The sequence below is a fragment of the Bubalus kerabau genome, chromosome 1, assembly GCF_029407905.1.
Source record: "Bubalus kerabau isolate K-KA32 ecotype Philippines breed swamp buffalo chromosome 1, PCC_UOA_SB_1v2, whole genome shotgun sequence".
NCBI classification, from domain to species: domain Eukaryota; kingdom Metazoa; phylum Chordata; class Mammalia; order Artiodactyla; family Bovidae; genus Bubalus; species Bubalus kerabau.
The window spans coordinates 278,095,989-278,110,508 of NC_073624.1; the positions used below are offsets into that span (position 1 = coordinate 278,095,989).

Below are 14,520 nucleotides of genomic sequence, written 5' to 3' on the forward strand. Positions count from 1 at the left end.
ACTGAGAGACCTGACGTTCATGTGACTCACTTCACTGTGGTGCTCGTGGCCTACATCTGTAACCTCAGCGAGATATGCCCGAACTCCCAGTTACCTGGGCTCTGAACTTTATTTAGGGACTCAAATGTCTGGGAAAAGTCACTATTCTAAGAATGACAGGAAGACCAGCAGATCATACGACCATCTAGCAGGAGTCAGCCTCATACTTTTGTGGCTTGATTAGCCCTTTTGATTACAATTAAATTACAACTGCAGACAGGACCTATATTCACAAGACCTAAAAGGTAGAAATAAACCAAATATCTACTGATGAATGAATGAACAAACTGGTTAGTAAAGGTTAAGTATATGGTCAAATTCAGAACACTCTGATACTGTAATATGGCAGTATATTAACCATTTTACTGAGTATTAAGGTTAGAGGGTAAGAGTATTAAAAATAAGGACACTACAATAACTTGCTAAAGAATACTCAATATACAAAGAGAAACTGGGACATCAAAAACCTAAAAGGGGAATAAAAGGGTAGAGCTTTTTACATGCAACTGAAGTTGTTACCAGCAAAAATAAGCTATTAAGATGTCTTATGTAAACCTCACAGAAATCATAAAGCAAAAATCTACATTAGATTTTTGTGTAGATAATACATCTACATTATCTACACAAAAGATAATGAAAATCAAGTCACAAAGAAAACAACGGGAGAGGGAGAAAGGAACAAGGGAACTACAAAACAGCCAGACAATAATGGGTAAGAAAGAATTAGGAACTTCTTACCATTCTCCAATCAAAAGGATACAGTGGCAAAAGGAGAAAAAGACAACGACTCAACTCACCATATCCTACCTGTAAGAGACTCACTTCAGCTTTCAGGAAACACACAGGCTCAAAGTGAAGGGATGCAAAAAGACACTCTATTCAAGAGAAATCAAACAGCAGGGGCAGCTATACTTGTATTAGATAAAAGAAACTTTAAGCCAAAAACTGTAATAAGAGGTAAAGATGATTATTATATAAAGAATCAACTCATCAAGAGGATGTAACAATCATAAAAAATATGTACCAAATAACAGAGAACCTAAGCATAGTAAGCAAGTAAAAACAGATCTGAAGTGAGATTAGACAACAATAAGGGAGTATCAGGGGAGTTCAGTAACTCACTTTCAGCAACAGATACATTACTCAGACAAAACAAAAAGGAAACACTGGACTTGGACTCTACTTCAGGTAAAACAGACCTAACAGATAGATACAGAACATTTGGCAAAACAGCAGCAGAACACACATTCTTGGATGCACACGGGACATTCTTCAGGTTAGATCCTAGCTCAAAACAAGTCTTGACAAATTTGATAGACTGAAGTCACACCAGCTATCGTTTCTGACCAAAATGGCAAGAAATAAAAAACCAACAACAGGAAGAAACTGGAAAATTCATAACTATGTGGAAATTAAACAAAACACTTCTGAACAACCAATGGGTTGTTCACATGTTCAGTATGCCAAAACTTATAGGATGAAGCAAAACCAGATCTAAGAGGGAAGTTTATAATGAAAAAAGTCTACGTTGAAAAAAAAAGAGGAATTATTCAGGCAACCTAACTTTACACATTAAAATTTGTATAGAACCACAAAAGACCTCGATCGTGAATAGCCAAAGCAAGGAACAAAGCTGAAGGCATCACATTTCCTGATACTATTAAACTATAGTGATTAAACAGTATGGAGCTGGGATAAATACAGACACATGTTAGTGGAGCAGAATCAAGAACCAGAAACAAACCCCGGAAAACACAAGACCTGATAAAGGAGCCAGGAATACTCAGGGGGAAAGGACAGTCTCCTCAATAAATGGTACCGGGAAGACTGAAAAATCACACACAGATGGATCATCACATGCATAAAACTGAACCCCTAAGAATAACTGATGCCTCTGAACTGTGGTACTGGAGAAGACTCTTGAGAGTACTGTGGACTGCAGGGAACTCAAACTAGTCCATCCTAAGGGAAATCAACCCTGAATATTCATTGGAAGGACCGACGCTGAAGCTGAAGCTCCAGTACTCTGGCCCCTGATGTGAAGGGCCGACTCACTGGAAAAGACCCTGATGCTGGGAAAGATTGAAGGTGGGAGAAGGGGACGCCAGAGGATGAGACGGTTGGATGGCATCATCGGCTCAATGGACATGAGTTTGAACAAGCTGTGGGAGATGATAAAAGACAGGGAAGCCTGGTGCACTACAGTCCATGGGGCTGTAAAAGGTCAGACACGACTCAGTGACTGAACAACAACCACCTTACACCACTCACAGAAAGTTAACCTGACACGGAATAAAGACTTACACCTAAGACCTGAAACAGTAAACTTCCAGTTATAAGACAAGTCAGTCCTGGGGATTCACGGTAGCAAACTGATTATAGGTGACAATATTGCATTATATACCTGAAATAAGGTAAGGGAGTAAATCTTAAATGCTCTCACAAGACAGAAACGGTAGTTATGTGAGCTGACGGAGGTTAACAACTCGACTGTGATAATCACTGCACAATATATAAGTGTATCAAATCAACATTCTGTACGCCTTGTATGCTTGTGTGCCACCTCGCTTCAGTCGTGTCAGACTCGGTGTGGCCCCATGGACTGCAGCCCGCCAGGCTCCTCTGTCCATGGGATTCTCCAGGCAAGGATACTGGAGTGGGCTGCCAGGCCCTCCTCCAGGGACCATCCTGACCCAGGGACTCTACCACTAGCACCACCTGGGAAGCCCTACGGTCCACCTGAAACGTACACAATGTTACGTGTCCATTATACCCCAATAGAGCTGCAACAGTGTGGTACATACAAACAGTGGAGTACAACGGAGCCTTGAAAAATAAGGGGATCCTGACACACGCCAAAGCAAGGGTGAGCACTGAAGGCATGATGCTTGGTGAAACAGGTCAACCACAGAAGGATAAATACTGTATCCCTGATACGAGGTAGCTAAAGTAGTAAAATCCATAGGACAGACAGGAGAATGAAGGCTGCCACAGAATGAGAAGAGGGATGTGGTTACTGTTTATGTACTTAATGCCCCTTAACTATATACTTAAAAATGGTTAGAATGGTAAATTTCACATTATATGCCTGTTACCACAATACAAAATAAACTGGGCTTTCTAGGCAGAAACAGGATTCTGCCTGATGGTTCACACTGCGTCGCCTTGGATGGCAAGCACAGTCTTTTGTATACTCCTCATAACCTAGCCTAGGTACTTCAGCAACCATCTTTTCAAAAAGAATTTGAGAAGACTTACAACAGCATATAGGGCCAAACCACAGTCAGGACTGAAAAAGGAAAAAGCAAAGGAAGGTTTTTTGTAAAAGTTAATAAACACAGTTAATAACATTGAACCCCAAGTTTGACTCTGGATGTGCAGACAGACATTGCAAAAAGAAAAACAGTGTGCTGGAAATAGAATTATTGCCTCTCCGCTCCAAATTCACCTTTCATTTCCATTCTGTGAAAACAGGCCTTTTAAGTGTTCCTCCTTCGTCGTAGGCTCAGGCAATAGAGGGTGCTGGAGAGGCGGGGGGAAAGGACTGCTGCTTAGTTCCAGCGGGCTTGCCCCCGGCAGGGAGAAGACTTCCTGTTTCTACCCCTACCTCGGCCTCTGCACCACAGGGCTTCTGCCCTGGCTCCTCTAGGGAGAGGCTTCCTAGCACCTGGCTCCTGAAGCACACGCACTCTCCCCAGTGCCTCACAGCTGCAGGGGAGGTGCCTGCAGCCTCCCCTGGCACTCATCTTGGTGGTTTTATAGTAGGAGTGCTTCCCTGGGAACAGCTTCTCCAGCACTCCAAAGCCAGATTTTTGCCAAAAACCAGAGGGCAGATCTCCAGCAAGTTCTGCCAGCCTAGCTGTACAAACACTTGTCGAAGAACCACGGCTGTGTCCTTTTCAACACCATCTGGATCTTAACCCTGCAGGCAGAGTGGTAGAGTGCTTCATCTCAGCCCTAAGGCTATCCCTTAAATCTGCTATTCCTATATTCTTCAGAATTCACTTTACTCGGGCCTCCCACGTGGCACAGTGGTAAACAATCTGCCAGCCAATGGAGAAGTGGGTTCGATCCCTGGGTCAGGAAGATTCCCTGGAGAAGGGAAGGGCAACCCACTCCATTATTCTTGCCTGGGAAACTGCATGGACGGAGGAGCCTGGCGGGCTGCAGTCCATGGGGTCACACAGCGTCAGAAACAAGTACGCACACATGCAGCCTAACTGCAGTTCGTAATTCTTATCCTACTCAAATTACTGTTTTCTTTCTTGTGACTGAGCCCAGACTGACACAGAACTGGCATCAGGCGCGATCCCATGAAGGAAGAATGGGACTGGTGTGGCGGGATCTTTCTGCTTGAGCTCAGTGCTGAGAGCCTTACCAACTGGAGTGGGATGCTCTCAAGGCACAGGCTGCAGTGGCATCAGAACTAAACTATCTGGTGGCATGCAACCACATGCCAACCAAAGCACGTGTGGGGAACCCAGCTGTCCGCCCCCCCTGACCTCATGGCAGTAACAGTGACTGTAAGGACTGTGGCGTGTGACAGACCCTTCTGAGTGCCCCTGCTGACAAGGGGAAAAGGGCAACCTGAGCCCACTAGCTTTCAGAGGGAAGCACAGTATGAGAACCAGAGTGTGCCCATGACAGCCCTGGAAAAAATCTCTCATGTCTAAAAATCAAGCATACATTTTAAGTTAATTCTAAGTCTTGTCAAGTTTCTCAAAAATTATACCACTAACTGGTTAAGAAACAGGATTCTAAAACTCAGAATGAGGATATGTGGTTGAATTCAGATGTAACTGTTTTGAATCCCCATGTCACTCTTGAGTCTCCTTTACCAGCAGGAGCAACTGACCATCCACAAGCCACTTTCCTCTACTTGAACATCCTGTAGAAGGATAACTGCGTACAGGGCCCACATCTCTTAGTACTTCTATCCCCAACAGTAAAGCTACCAGAAGACCACAGCAGCCAGGAAAGGCAAGATGACTGAGGACACGAGACTCCTGAGAGCTGTAGGCGTGGGTCCCACCACCAAGTAAAGAATCCTAACCAGGCAGATCCCTGCTGAAGACAGGGAGAATAAGGGAAAAGGACACTGCAGCTGTCAATTACAGCCTATGACCAAACACAAAAACGAGGACCAGCGGCTCTGCAGGCACTCCATCTGCTTGGTGTATGTTTATGTTTATCTGCGTCTAACCATTTTTTCCATCTTTCCCATTTTTATTTTATACAGCAGTCAACTTTACAGTTTAATTTTTATGTAAAAGAACATTAGGTGTGACTGACTTAACCTGTGGAGTCATTAACATAGCCAGCAATGAATGCAATGACTCTTAGGGCTCTTTATCTGCTCATCAGGGGAAAGGGTGAAAACTTCTGTTGTATCTTGTTAGACAGAAACATAACTCTTGTGTACTGGATGGGAGTCCAAATGTTTGTTGAAAGGGGTATACAGAATCCAAGCAGTCAAAGATATATGGACTGCTCCAATGACCAATGATCATTTCTCACATCTAAATTCACTTCTTTAATAAGCTCTGTGAAAATGGATTTGGGCCATTTAAATATTTTCCCTCCTGACAGCTATCATGACGTCAAGCTTTGTTCACAGAGACTGCCGAAGAGATGCAGCGGCAGGGAAAGGACTTTGCTGCTGATCCTCGTGAGAAGCCACCCAGCTTCCGCGGCACAAACAGCCTTCTGCAGCCGCAGGCTCCTGCAGTGCACACAGCTGCTCTAGCACCCAGCTCTTGCAGGGCACGCGGCCACTAGGCTCCCCAGCCCCCACCGCAGACTCAGCGCTCCAGTCAGACATCACCCTCCAGGGCTGATCTTCCCCAAGTTCTGCCAGCCGAGGACTGCAGTGACTTCTCTGCTATTCACTGAGCCACAGCTGTGCCATCTGCACCAAGGTGTGGATCCCAGCCACGGAGCAAAGTGCCAGCTCTTCCTTAGGTGGTCCTGGGTGGTGGCTGCCCCTTGTGCGTGCTTTTTCTATATTCTGTAGAACGATCTTTGTTACTAAACACTCCCTTTTCATTCTAATCCCTTGTTACAGTGGTTTTTACATATATTGAAATTTCAGGTATTTATTAGCACTACAAACTGCAGTCATCAGAAAGGAATAATGAACCCAGTGACACAAACATGTATTAAAGCATAGTTAACCTGGAATAACCTCCCCAAATCGATCTTCCTATAAATAGAATCCCTTCTTTTCGGTTATGTGTAGCACAGATGAGCTCTCTTTATATTAAAACTTTCCCATAAAGAGATGGGGAAATGGAAAGTAAGAGCCTGTTACTTGTCCCTTCTTTCTCATGAGTAACTACAGCGGCAATCATGAATGTCCTTCAATTCCCTATGTACTTCTCAAGGTAAACTCTGTAAGAACTCATCTGTAAATTTCAATGTATGTAAAAATTATTTATTGTCTTGGCAGTTACATGTATTTAAGATGATCTGGGGTCACTTATAAGCAACAAGTGCAAGAAAGACCACTTTACAGCCACTGCTACGAAAATCCATAAAAATCTGTCTACACCTTAGTACAATATATATTCAAATGTTAGTCCAAGTGTCAGAAACGCAACTAGATGGCCTAAACAGCCTTAAAGCAGCACAATCCTTTGTCAGCACAGAATCTAGTTTCTAAAGAATAAAATAATTAAGCTTTTAAAGAATGGAGACTTATACCAAATGATTTATTATGGACTTTGAATGACTACTAATTCCAGATTAGTGATTACCACTAATTCATGATGTTAGATGATTACCACTTGGCTGGCTGATCATCTGAAGGCATCTTTGAATACAGCCATTTACTGAGAGCTTATGACGATACCAGGTACTTTGCTAAGTGCAAAACTTTGTTTTTCCCATTTTGTAGATGAGGACCTACAACTTAAAGAGGTTAAGTCAACTATCCAAGGTCACACTGACTAAAAGAGTCACTCTAACTCAAAAGTCTCTGTGTTTATCTCATCTACCACCTTTCTAAGGCCTACACCCCAGTGTATATGAAGTGCTCTGTAAATATGTGAGGATTTTCCTCAGGGCTTATGGGTATGGAGAGTCTTAAAAGACCAAATTTCCATTAACTTTCTTATGTAATCTTTCTTCAAAGGAATCTGCCTAACAATGCACCTCCAATCACAGTATCATGCTGGCTCTCCTACTCTACATTCCTTTTTTATACTCACCTTTTTTTCCACTTTATAAATAAAAGCATACTTCTTTCCCATTCAGAGGGGCAATCTGAAATACTGGGGTCAAACTGAACTATAACGACTGAATAACAAACCTTTGTGGAGGACTTCCAATTTTCCACTTTCAAAAAAAAAACTGAAGGAGGCTCTCAACAAGTTTTGGGGATTTTGGCAAATATCTCAGAAGAATTCAGTGACAATGCTATGATAAACTCCTTCCATCCCTACCAATTGATTTATCTGAATAAGGTTTCTCAACCTTCATTCATAAAGATGAAAAGCAGAAATAAAGTTCATGCTGACTTATGTCTCACTCTATAAATAAATTCATTCAATCAGGAAGGAAAAAAAAGCCTCCATGTCATTAAGAGATGCATTTCTAATGAAAGTTTACTTTATGTTTAAGTAATTATATATAAAATTTGTATGTAAGTTTGTTCTTGATCAATAGATACCACAAACAACTTTAACTCAATCTACACCAGTTTTTTTTTTTTACATTTAAATTCCTGAAGATATTTTTACTGCAAACTGGTATAATAGGTTAAATAATATTACTTAGGTTTTATGCTAAAAGTCTTTAGATGTCCATGTCAAGATGTACAAAGGAATGCTTAAATTTTGGGGACACCAAGTAAAAAGTTTTAATACCACTGTTTCAAACAGTTAAAAGTCTTAAGTATTTTGCCCTATGTCTCACTCAAATCTGAGAAAGATATGAGGCAAATGTTTATTGCCAATGTATTAACCAATAGCTACTACGCAAAAAGAAAGGTCAGTCTAGTATTGGAAAAATAACAGAAATGAAAACAACCACTGCTAAAAAGAGACAGGGTTGCTAAGAAACAAAAACAAAAGCAAAGCACTCAGTTTGCTTGTTATTCATACTTGTTTTTCACTTATTTACAAAATGTTAATGTTAAACCTAAAAGGAAAAATCCTCCATTATACATTATATCAGTTCATTTTTCAAAATGATTAAGTAAGTGCACGCTAGACCTAGGAAAGTAGAGATTTCTCGAGACTGACAGGAAGAAGGAAGTGTGCTGGTTCTCTAGGAGTGAAACATGTCTCAGTCAACTCCAAATAAAACAAAGCTGAGCACTCAATCTGAAGAAGCGGTTATGCTGTCGGGAGAAGGGAGACACTTAACGCCGTTAATCTGAATGAACCAGGAGGACGGATGGGTAAGAACAACTGAGAGTGTGCAGCCACGGGGCTTCCCTGAAAGCAGAGGGTGGCAGTGAAAGAGTCTATGCTCCCTGGGCGTGCGATGCTCTTTCCTGCCTCGTGTCTTTGCTGTGCAGCTACTGCCTTTACCCAGCACGACCCTCGTGACAAGCCTCTCTGGCTCTTCTTTCAAGATGCCAAACATCACATTTCTCATTAATAACAAATAATAAAGTTTTTAATTTTCAAAACTACTTTCTAAAGATATTACCACATTGTAGGAGATCATAAACCACTAGCATAATGGGAAAAAACTATCTAAGCACTGCAAAACCAGACTCCAATACTGATGTATTCCATGTGGTCACTTAAAATTTGTTTAACTCAACGAAGTTAGTAATCTTTACATATTCTATTTCTGATGCAGGTTATCATGCTGTGCCAGTGTTTTCGTGTCAGAATTTGGCAAGGCAAGTTATATAACCTGGGAAAAGTCCTAAGAATATATAATTCTGTCTCATGATGTTCTAACTTTTCTTCTAGTGTAGAGTATTTCCCCCCTCTTCCAGTTTTACTGCAATATAATTGATATACAGTACCATGTAAATTTGATGTATATAGCATGATGATTTGACAGAGATAACATTATGAAACCATTATCTCAACAAGTCTAGTCAACACCCATCATCTCAATAGATGAAAAATTAAAGAAACAGAAAAAAATTATTTCCTTATGAGAAATCTCAAGATTTACCCTCTTAACAATTTTCACATATAATGTCAGTATAAGCAGTGCTAACTACATTTATCATGTTGTACATCACATCTCCAGTAGTCATTTATTGTGTTGCTGCTGCTGCTGCTGCTAAGTCACTTCAGTCGTGTCCAACTCTGTGCGACCCCATAGATGGCAGCCCACCAGGCTCCCCAGTCCCTGGGATTCTCCAGGCAAGAACACTGGAGTGGGTTGCCATTTCCTTCTCCAATGCATGAAGGTGAAAAGTGAAAGTGACGTCGCTCAGTTGTGTCCGACTCTTAGCGACCCCATGGACTGCACCCCACCAGACTCCTCCGTCCACGGGATTTTCCAGGCAAGAGTACTGAAGTGGGGTGCTACTGCCTTCTCCACATTTATTGTGTAACTAGGAATTTATGGTTCTGACTGCCTTCATCCAATTCCTGCTTCCCCACAACCCCTAGCCTCTAGTAACCACAAACCTCATCTCTTTTCCTGAGTTTGTTTTCAATGTATAACTGACCTAAACAGTGTATTAGTTCATTAGTACACTACCAACATAGTGATTGGGTATTTCTATACATTTCAAAACGATCACCACGATACACAGTACTTCTCCTATAATCACTTTGAGAAAAACATACACTATAAAGAGTAACTAAGAGCAATGATCTCCGTGGAAGGTGACACACACCTCAGTGACGCCAAAGCAGAGGGAACCTGGGTGTGCACGTGCGTGTGTGTGTGCGTGCGCAGGTGAACAGGTCTGTCTCTATTCCCTACTTTACAAATCTAGTCTCATGGGGTTTCAAGATAAGATACCATTACAGTGTTCCTGAAAGTCCTCTCATTCCTTTTCGTTCTTTTACTTTTGACTCATTCGTGCTACTACCTTTCCTCCACTGGAAATCACCATGGAGACAGTGATTAAAAGACTTCTTAACAACGACATTGACTGGTGCAATGCAAGTTCCCAAACATGAAAAAGCTTGGGCTTTCAACCACAGGCAAATACAATTTTGAAGAGCTGTTTGTGTTTTGGTCAAACAAGGCAAAGAAGGCAAGACAAAGAGGCACCCAGTGTGCATGTGTGTGAACCTGTGCACGTGTGTGGGGATGAGGGGGAGTAAATTTTCCAACTGCATTAAGCAGCTAGATAGATTCAGAAGTCATACGAACCAAAAAAGGGAAGTAATTTGAAGTGTATCTTTAGATATCTTTAATTTCATTTAACAAATATACCTGTATGTGTATAAAAAATATTCAGATTCACAGACCTGTATAATTCAATAGAAGAAGTATATTTCCTAAATGTAAACAAAACAAATACTATATTCTGCAGTAGATACTGGAAAATACTGTAATTTCAGGCAAATGGGCAGGATGTCAAGTATAATTTATATACACACACTGAACCACTACTCAGTAATTGTTATTATATTGGCAAGAAAATTATTCACCTTTTCTTGAAAGCAGTTTAGTAAAATCTTTAATTTTTATCACTGTGCATCCCACCCACCATGTATGGGTACCGGAGCACTAAAATACCTCCATAGCCTGGGCTAAGCGCTCTTCCAGCGCCATGTAAGTGAGGAACTGAGGATCCACGTAAGAAATAGCTTCAGCAACTCCGAGTCCATCTGCGAAGCCATCAAACAAGCTGGGGGAAAAAAAAGTACGACCGTGATTTGGGAAATCTTTATGGTGAAGACATAATTATACACTAGCATACTGACAAGCCAATAAACACACAAGCAGAAACCTGAAAATATTTTAATATAACCTTACGGGGTGAGGGGCGAGAAGAACCCAACAGGAAATTAAATGCTAGGTGTAAGGAGTTAAGATACCATTCCCATCCCTAACAGGCTGCCACACTCACTGCACAAAGTTTGTAAGAAAATTCTCTGCTGTTTCTAGTTCTAGTTCTGGGAACCGTGTATGGCTGGGATAAAGGTAATACTTTTTATCTACTAATTCTTTCCCATGTCTTTCCCCTTTATTTTGGTTTCCAATTTGAATTTTGGTGAGAACATGTTAAGAATTACTCCATCTATTTTAATTCTATCATTGGTCAAAGCCTCTTTTCTTCTCTTACCTTGTACTGCTTAATCACTCTGGCTTAAGAATACTTTATTTTCTCAAGTTTTTCTCATTAATTTCTCTTCTATTTTTCTAAGGACTAGGGTTTCTCCCTTACCATTCAGTTTGAAAAAGATCTGAGCTCTTAACTGCTCACATCTATTACTCTGAAGGTTGTAAGCCACTTGAAGAAAATGTTATGTCTTAATCTGGTTCTCATCTGCTCCCCTCCACCTTTATATATACACAGATTCCTCCCTTTCCTCTAGTTCTTGGAAATACTAAATACTTCAAGATTCAGAAAACGTACGATATCCTCAGTCATCTTTCTAAATCTTGTTCCGCTGGAATTCCATCCCTTCGATTATCCTTTCTGCAGATAATTCCTAAGCCTCTACCTAATTCCAAACTCTCTCTTGAGTTCTTGACCTATATTTTTAGTTTTCTGTGGGGCACTTTACCTCAATGAACTCCTACCACCTCGAATTCAACATCTCCAAAACTGGGCTTATTTTGTCTAGTTAAGAAAAGCTTCTGTTGACCGCCACATTCCTATCAGAAACTGAATATCACAGTCAGTAACACCCAGTGACTTATGCTAGCTCAGAACAGTTATGATGTGCCTCCATTCAAATGACAAATCTATATCAAATATCTAAAGTATTTCTATGAAGAATGTATTAAAGCTTGGTAGTATCTAGAAATCACCAGACATCATATGGTACAAAAGGAATGGGCATTTTCATACAATCACAGATTTTAGAATTAGAATTAAAACTTAGATTACTGAATCCAACCTTCTTTGCACTATTAACTCCTTCATCTATCAGTGAGATATAGGGCAGAGAGGAAGACTCTTGGGAGTCAGACAGGAATTTAATGTCACATTTAACTGAATTATTGTTAAACAATATGAAATTTTTATTGGGTTGTTACTGTTTATCTATAAAACAAATTAGATGAGTAAATGCACACAGGTGCTATGCAGAGATGGCACCAGATTAGGCATTCAAGAAACAGCAGAACCACTTCCTCCATGCAAGAAACACACTGCTTTCTCAGCAGGTGCATGTGGTATAGGAGAACCCTCATTAGAAGTTTGAAATATATGAATTAAGTGCTCTAGTTCTGCCTGCTGAAGCAACACAAACTATGTCCCTTTTCCTCTTTCAAGTGATGAGAATCAATTATCCCCTAATAATTCTTTTCTTGTCTAAGCTAAACAAATCTAGACACTCAGGGCATAATTTGGTTGTAATCTGGTAACTGAAGAACGATCAGTGAACATTAAAAATTCCAGTATTGTTTACTTGGTAAACACCATGGTAACAACTGCCTCAGATAAGAAGCACCAAGGACATTAAAACAAGTAGTTTGAGAGGAAACAGGTTATCTTCCCACTCAATGCTTATTTAATTATAAAGGTGAAAATGGTGATGAACTCTGAGAGACAGTACCTTCACCAAGTGATCAGAATTAATGTCATGATGGGACAATTCAACACCATGTGCCTTCTGACATGCACCGAGAACAGAACCCTGCTCCTATGGTCTGCCTGCTAACGCCATGCCACTCACATCTAACCACGCCATCAGACAGAGGACAGAACCCTGCTCCTATGGTCTACCTGCTAATGCCGTGCAAACTCACACCTAACTATGTCATCAGACAAAATAAACCTAAGAGTCATTGCCGGAGTCCAGCTCCAGCAGTCAGGGAATCAGCCTGAAGGGATGAGCAGCATTGGCGAAGAATTAGCCTCTGACTCGAGGTATGGGGCTACATGTTTATTTCAAGCATCAGGTCTTCTTTTATACTTTGACAAAAGCATTAGGTCAGAGGTTTGACACTTTCAGTTCCACCTCACCCAGATTTATTGTCTGATTGTTGCCCTTCAAACCGAGTTCCTGCTTCAGCGATTCTCAGAAGGGTGTTTACTTGTGATTACATTGTAACACGTGCTTACCTCTGGGCTGCACACCACATCCCTCAGTTTATTTCTTATCTTTCTAAATCCTGCTTGCCCCTAGTATCCTAAGCTCACTATCTCCTAAAAAGGCTTCTAGCTATTCTTAATTATTCTTAAACCCTAAACTCAGCAAACTTCCTTTGCCATAAACATTCCCCTCACAAACAGGTCTCAGATAACAATCCTTCCCATGGCCTCAAGCTGCGGCCTACGTGCTCAACCTGGAACATTCTTTGTAAAGATCCTTGAACAAATGTCAATGGTTACTTTATAGATTATTTTCTGGGCACAACTGCAGAAGGCTTTGTGCTTTCTCATGCTTCTCTCAAGAACAATAAGCACCTTAACATTCTTTCCAGCCAACTTAACCTAAGAAAGGAAAAGAACAAGTCAGACTCAAAAAACCTAACTCCTACATCCCAGAACCGTGCCTGTGGGATGAGAGGGGGTTGGGTGCCTCCATTTTGTCAGTAATGCCTAACGTGGCTCCCGACAAGTCATTCTACAAAATAAGCTGCCTGTCCTTTTAAAAATACCAAATTCATAAAAAACTAGGACAGGAAATGTTTCAGATTAAAAGAAACTAAAGAAAACATGTTAACTAATATATCTTGGACTGCATCAGAAAAAAATTTCTCTAATGGCATTAGTGGGACAATTATAGATATTTAAACAGGTCTGTAGATTAGAATAGTACTTGTATCAGTGTTGATTTTCTGATTTTTATAATGTTATTGTATAAGAAAATCTTCCCATTTTAATGAAATTCATTCTAGGTGATTTATAAGTAAAGAGGCAAACATGTTTGCAACTTACTAAATGCGTCAGAAAAAATATAAATAAAGGAAAGAATGGCAACATGAACATGGTAAATGTTAATACTTACAGAATCATAGTGAAAGGTATATGGGAATTTTCTGTACTATTGTCTGCCATTTTTCTGTAAGTGTGAAATAATTTCAAGAGTTTTAAAAATTCTACTCTTAAACCATAACCATAAAGAATTAATTTCTCACAATCTAATTAGGTTAATTATTATCATCCCAATTTCTTATTAGGTTGATAATTATTAAAAAATAATAATAGTAACCCAATTTCTAACCAAGAGCAAGCTTAAATTGTTATCAAAGAATAAATAAATGGTACATTTGGGATGTGTCTAAATCTAAAATCTATGTTTTTTGCACATCAATTCCTACCACACAAATCCATGAAAACAGTCTCTGGTTATCCTATAGCATTTCTGCGACTTAATGAAAACAAACAAGCAAGCAAACTTTTGATAGAGGATTTTTTCCATTTTCCTTTAA

At 40.3% G+C, this 14,520-nt stretch overlaps 1 protein-coding gene across 1 annotated transcript in view; it reads right to left on the reverse strand.

Moving 5' to 3' along the window:
• Positions 1-14,520, reverse strand: part of PJA2 (praja ring finger ubiquitin ligase 2) — a 71,361-nt gene that overhangs the window by 7,074 nt on the left and 49,767 nt on the right. The window contains exon 7 of the mRNA XM_055565879.1: positions 10,708-10,819. Within this exon, the coding sequence (XP_055421854.1) occupies positions 10,708-10,819 (112 nt within the window). The remainder of the gene's footprint in view (positions 1-10,707; positions 10,820-14,520) is intronic.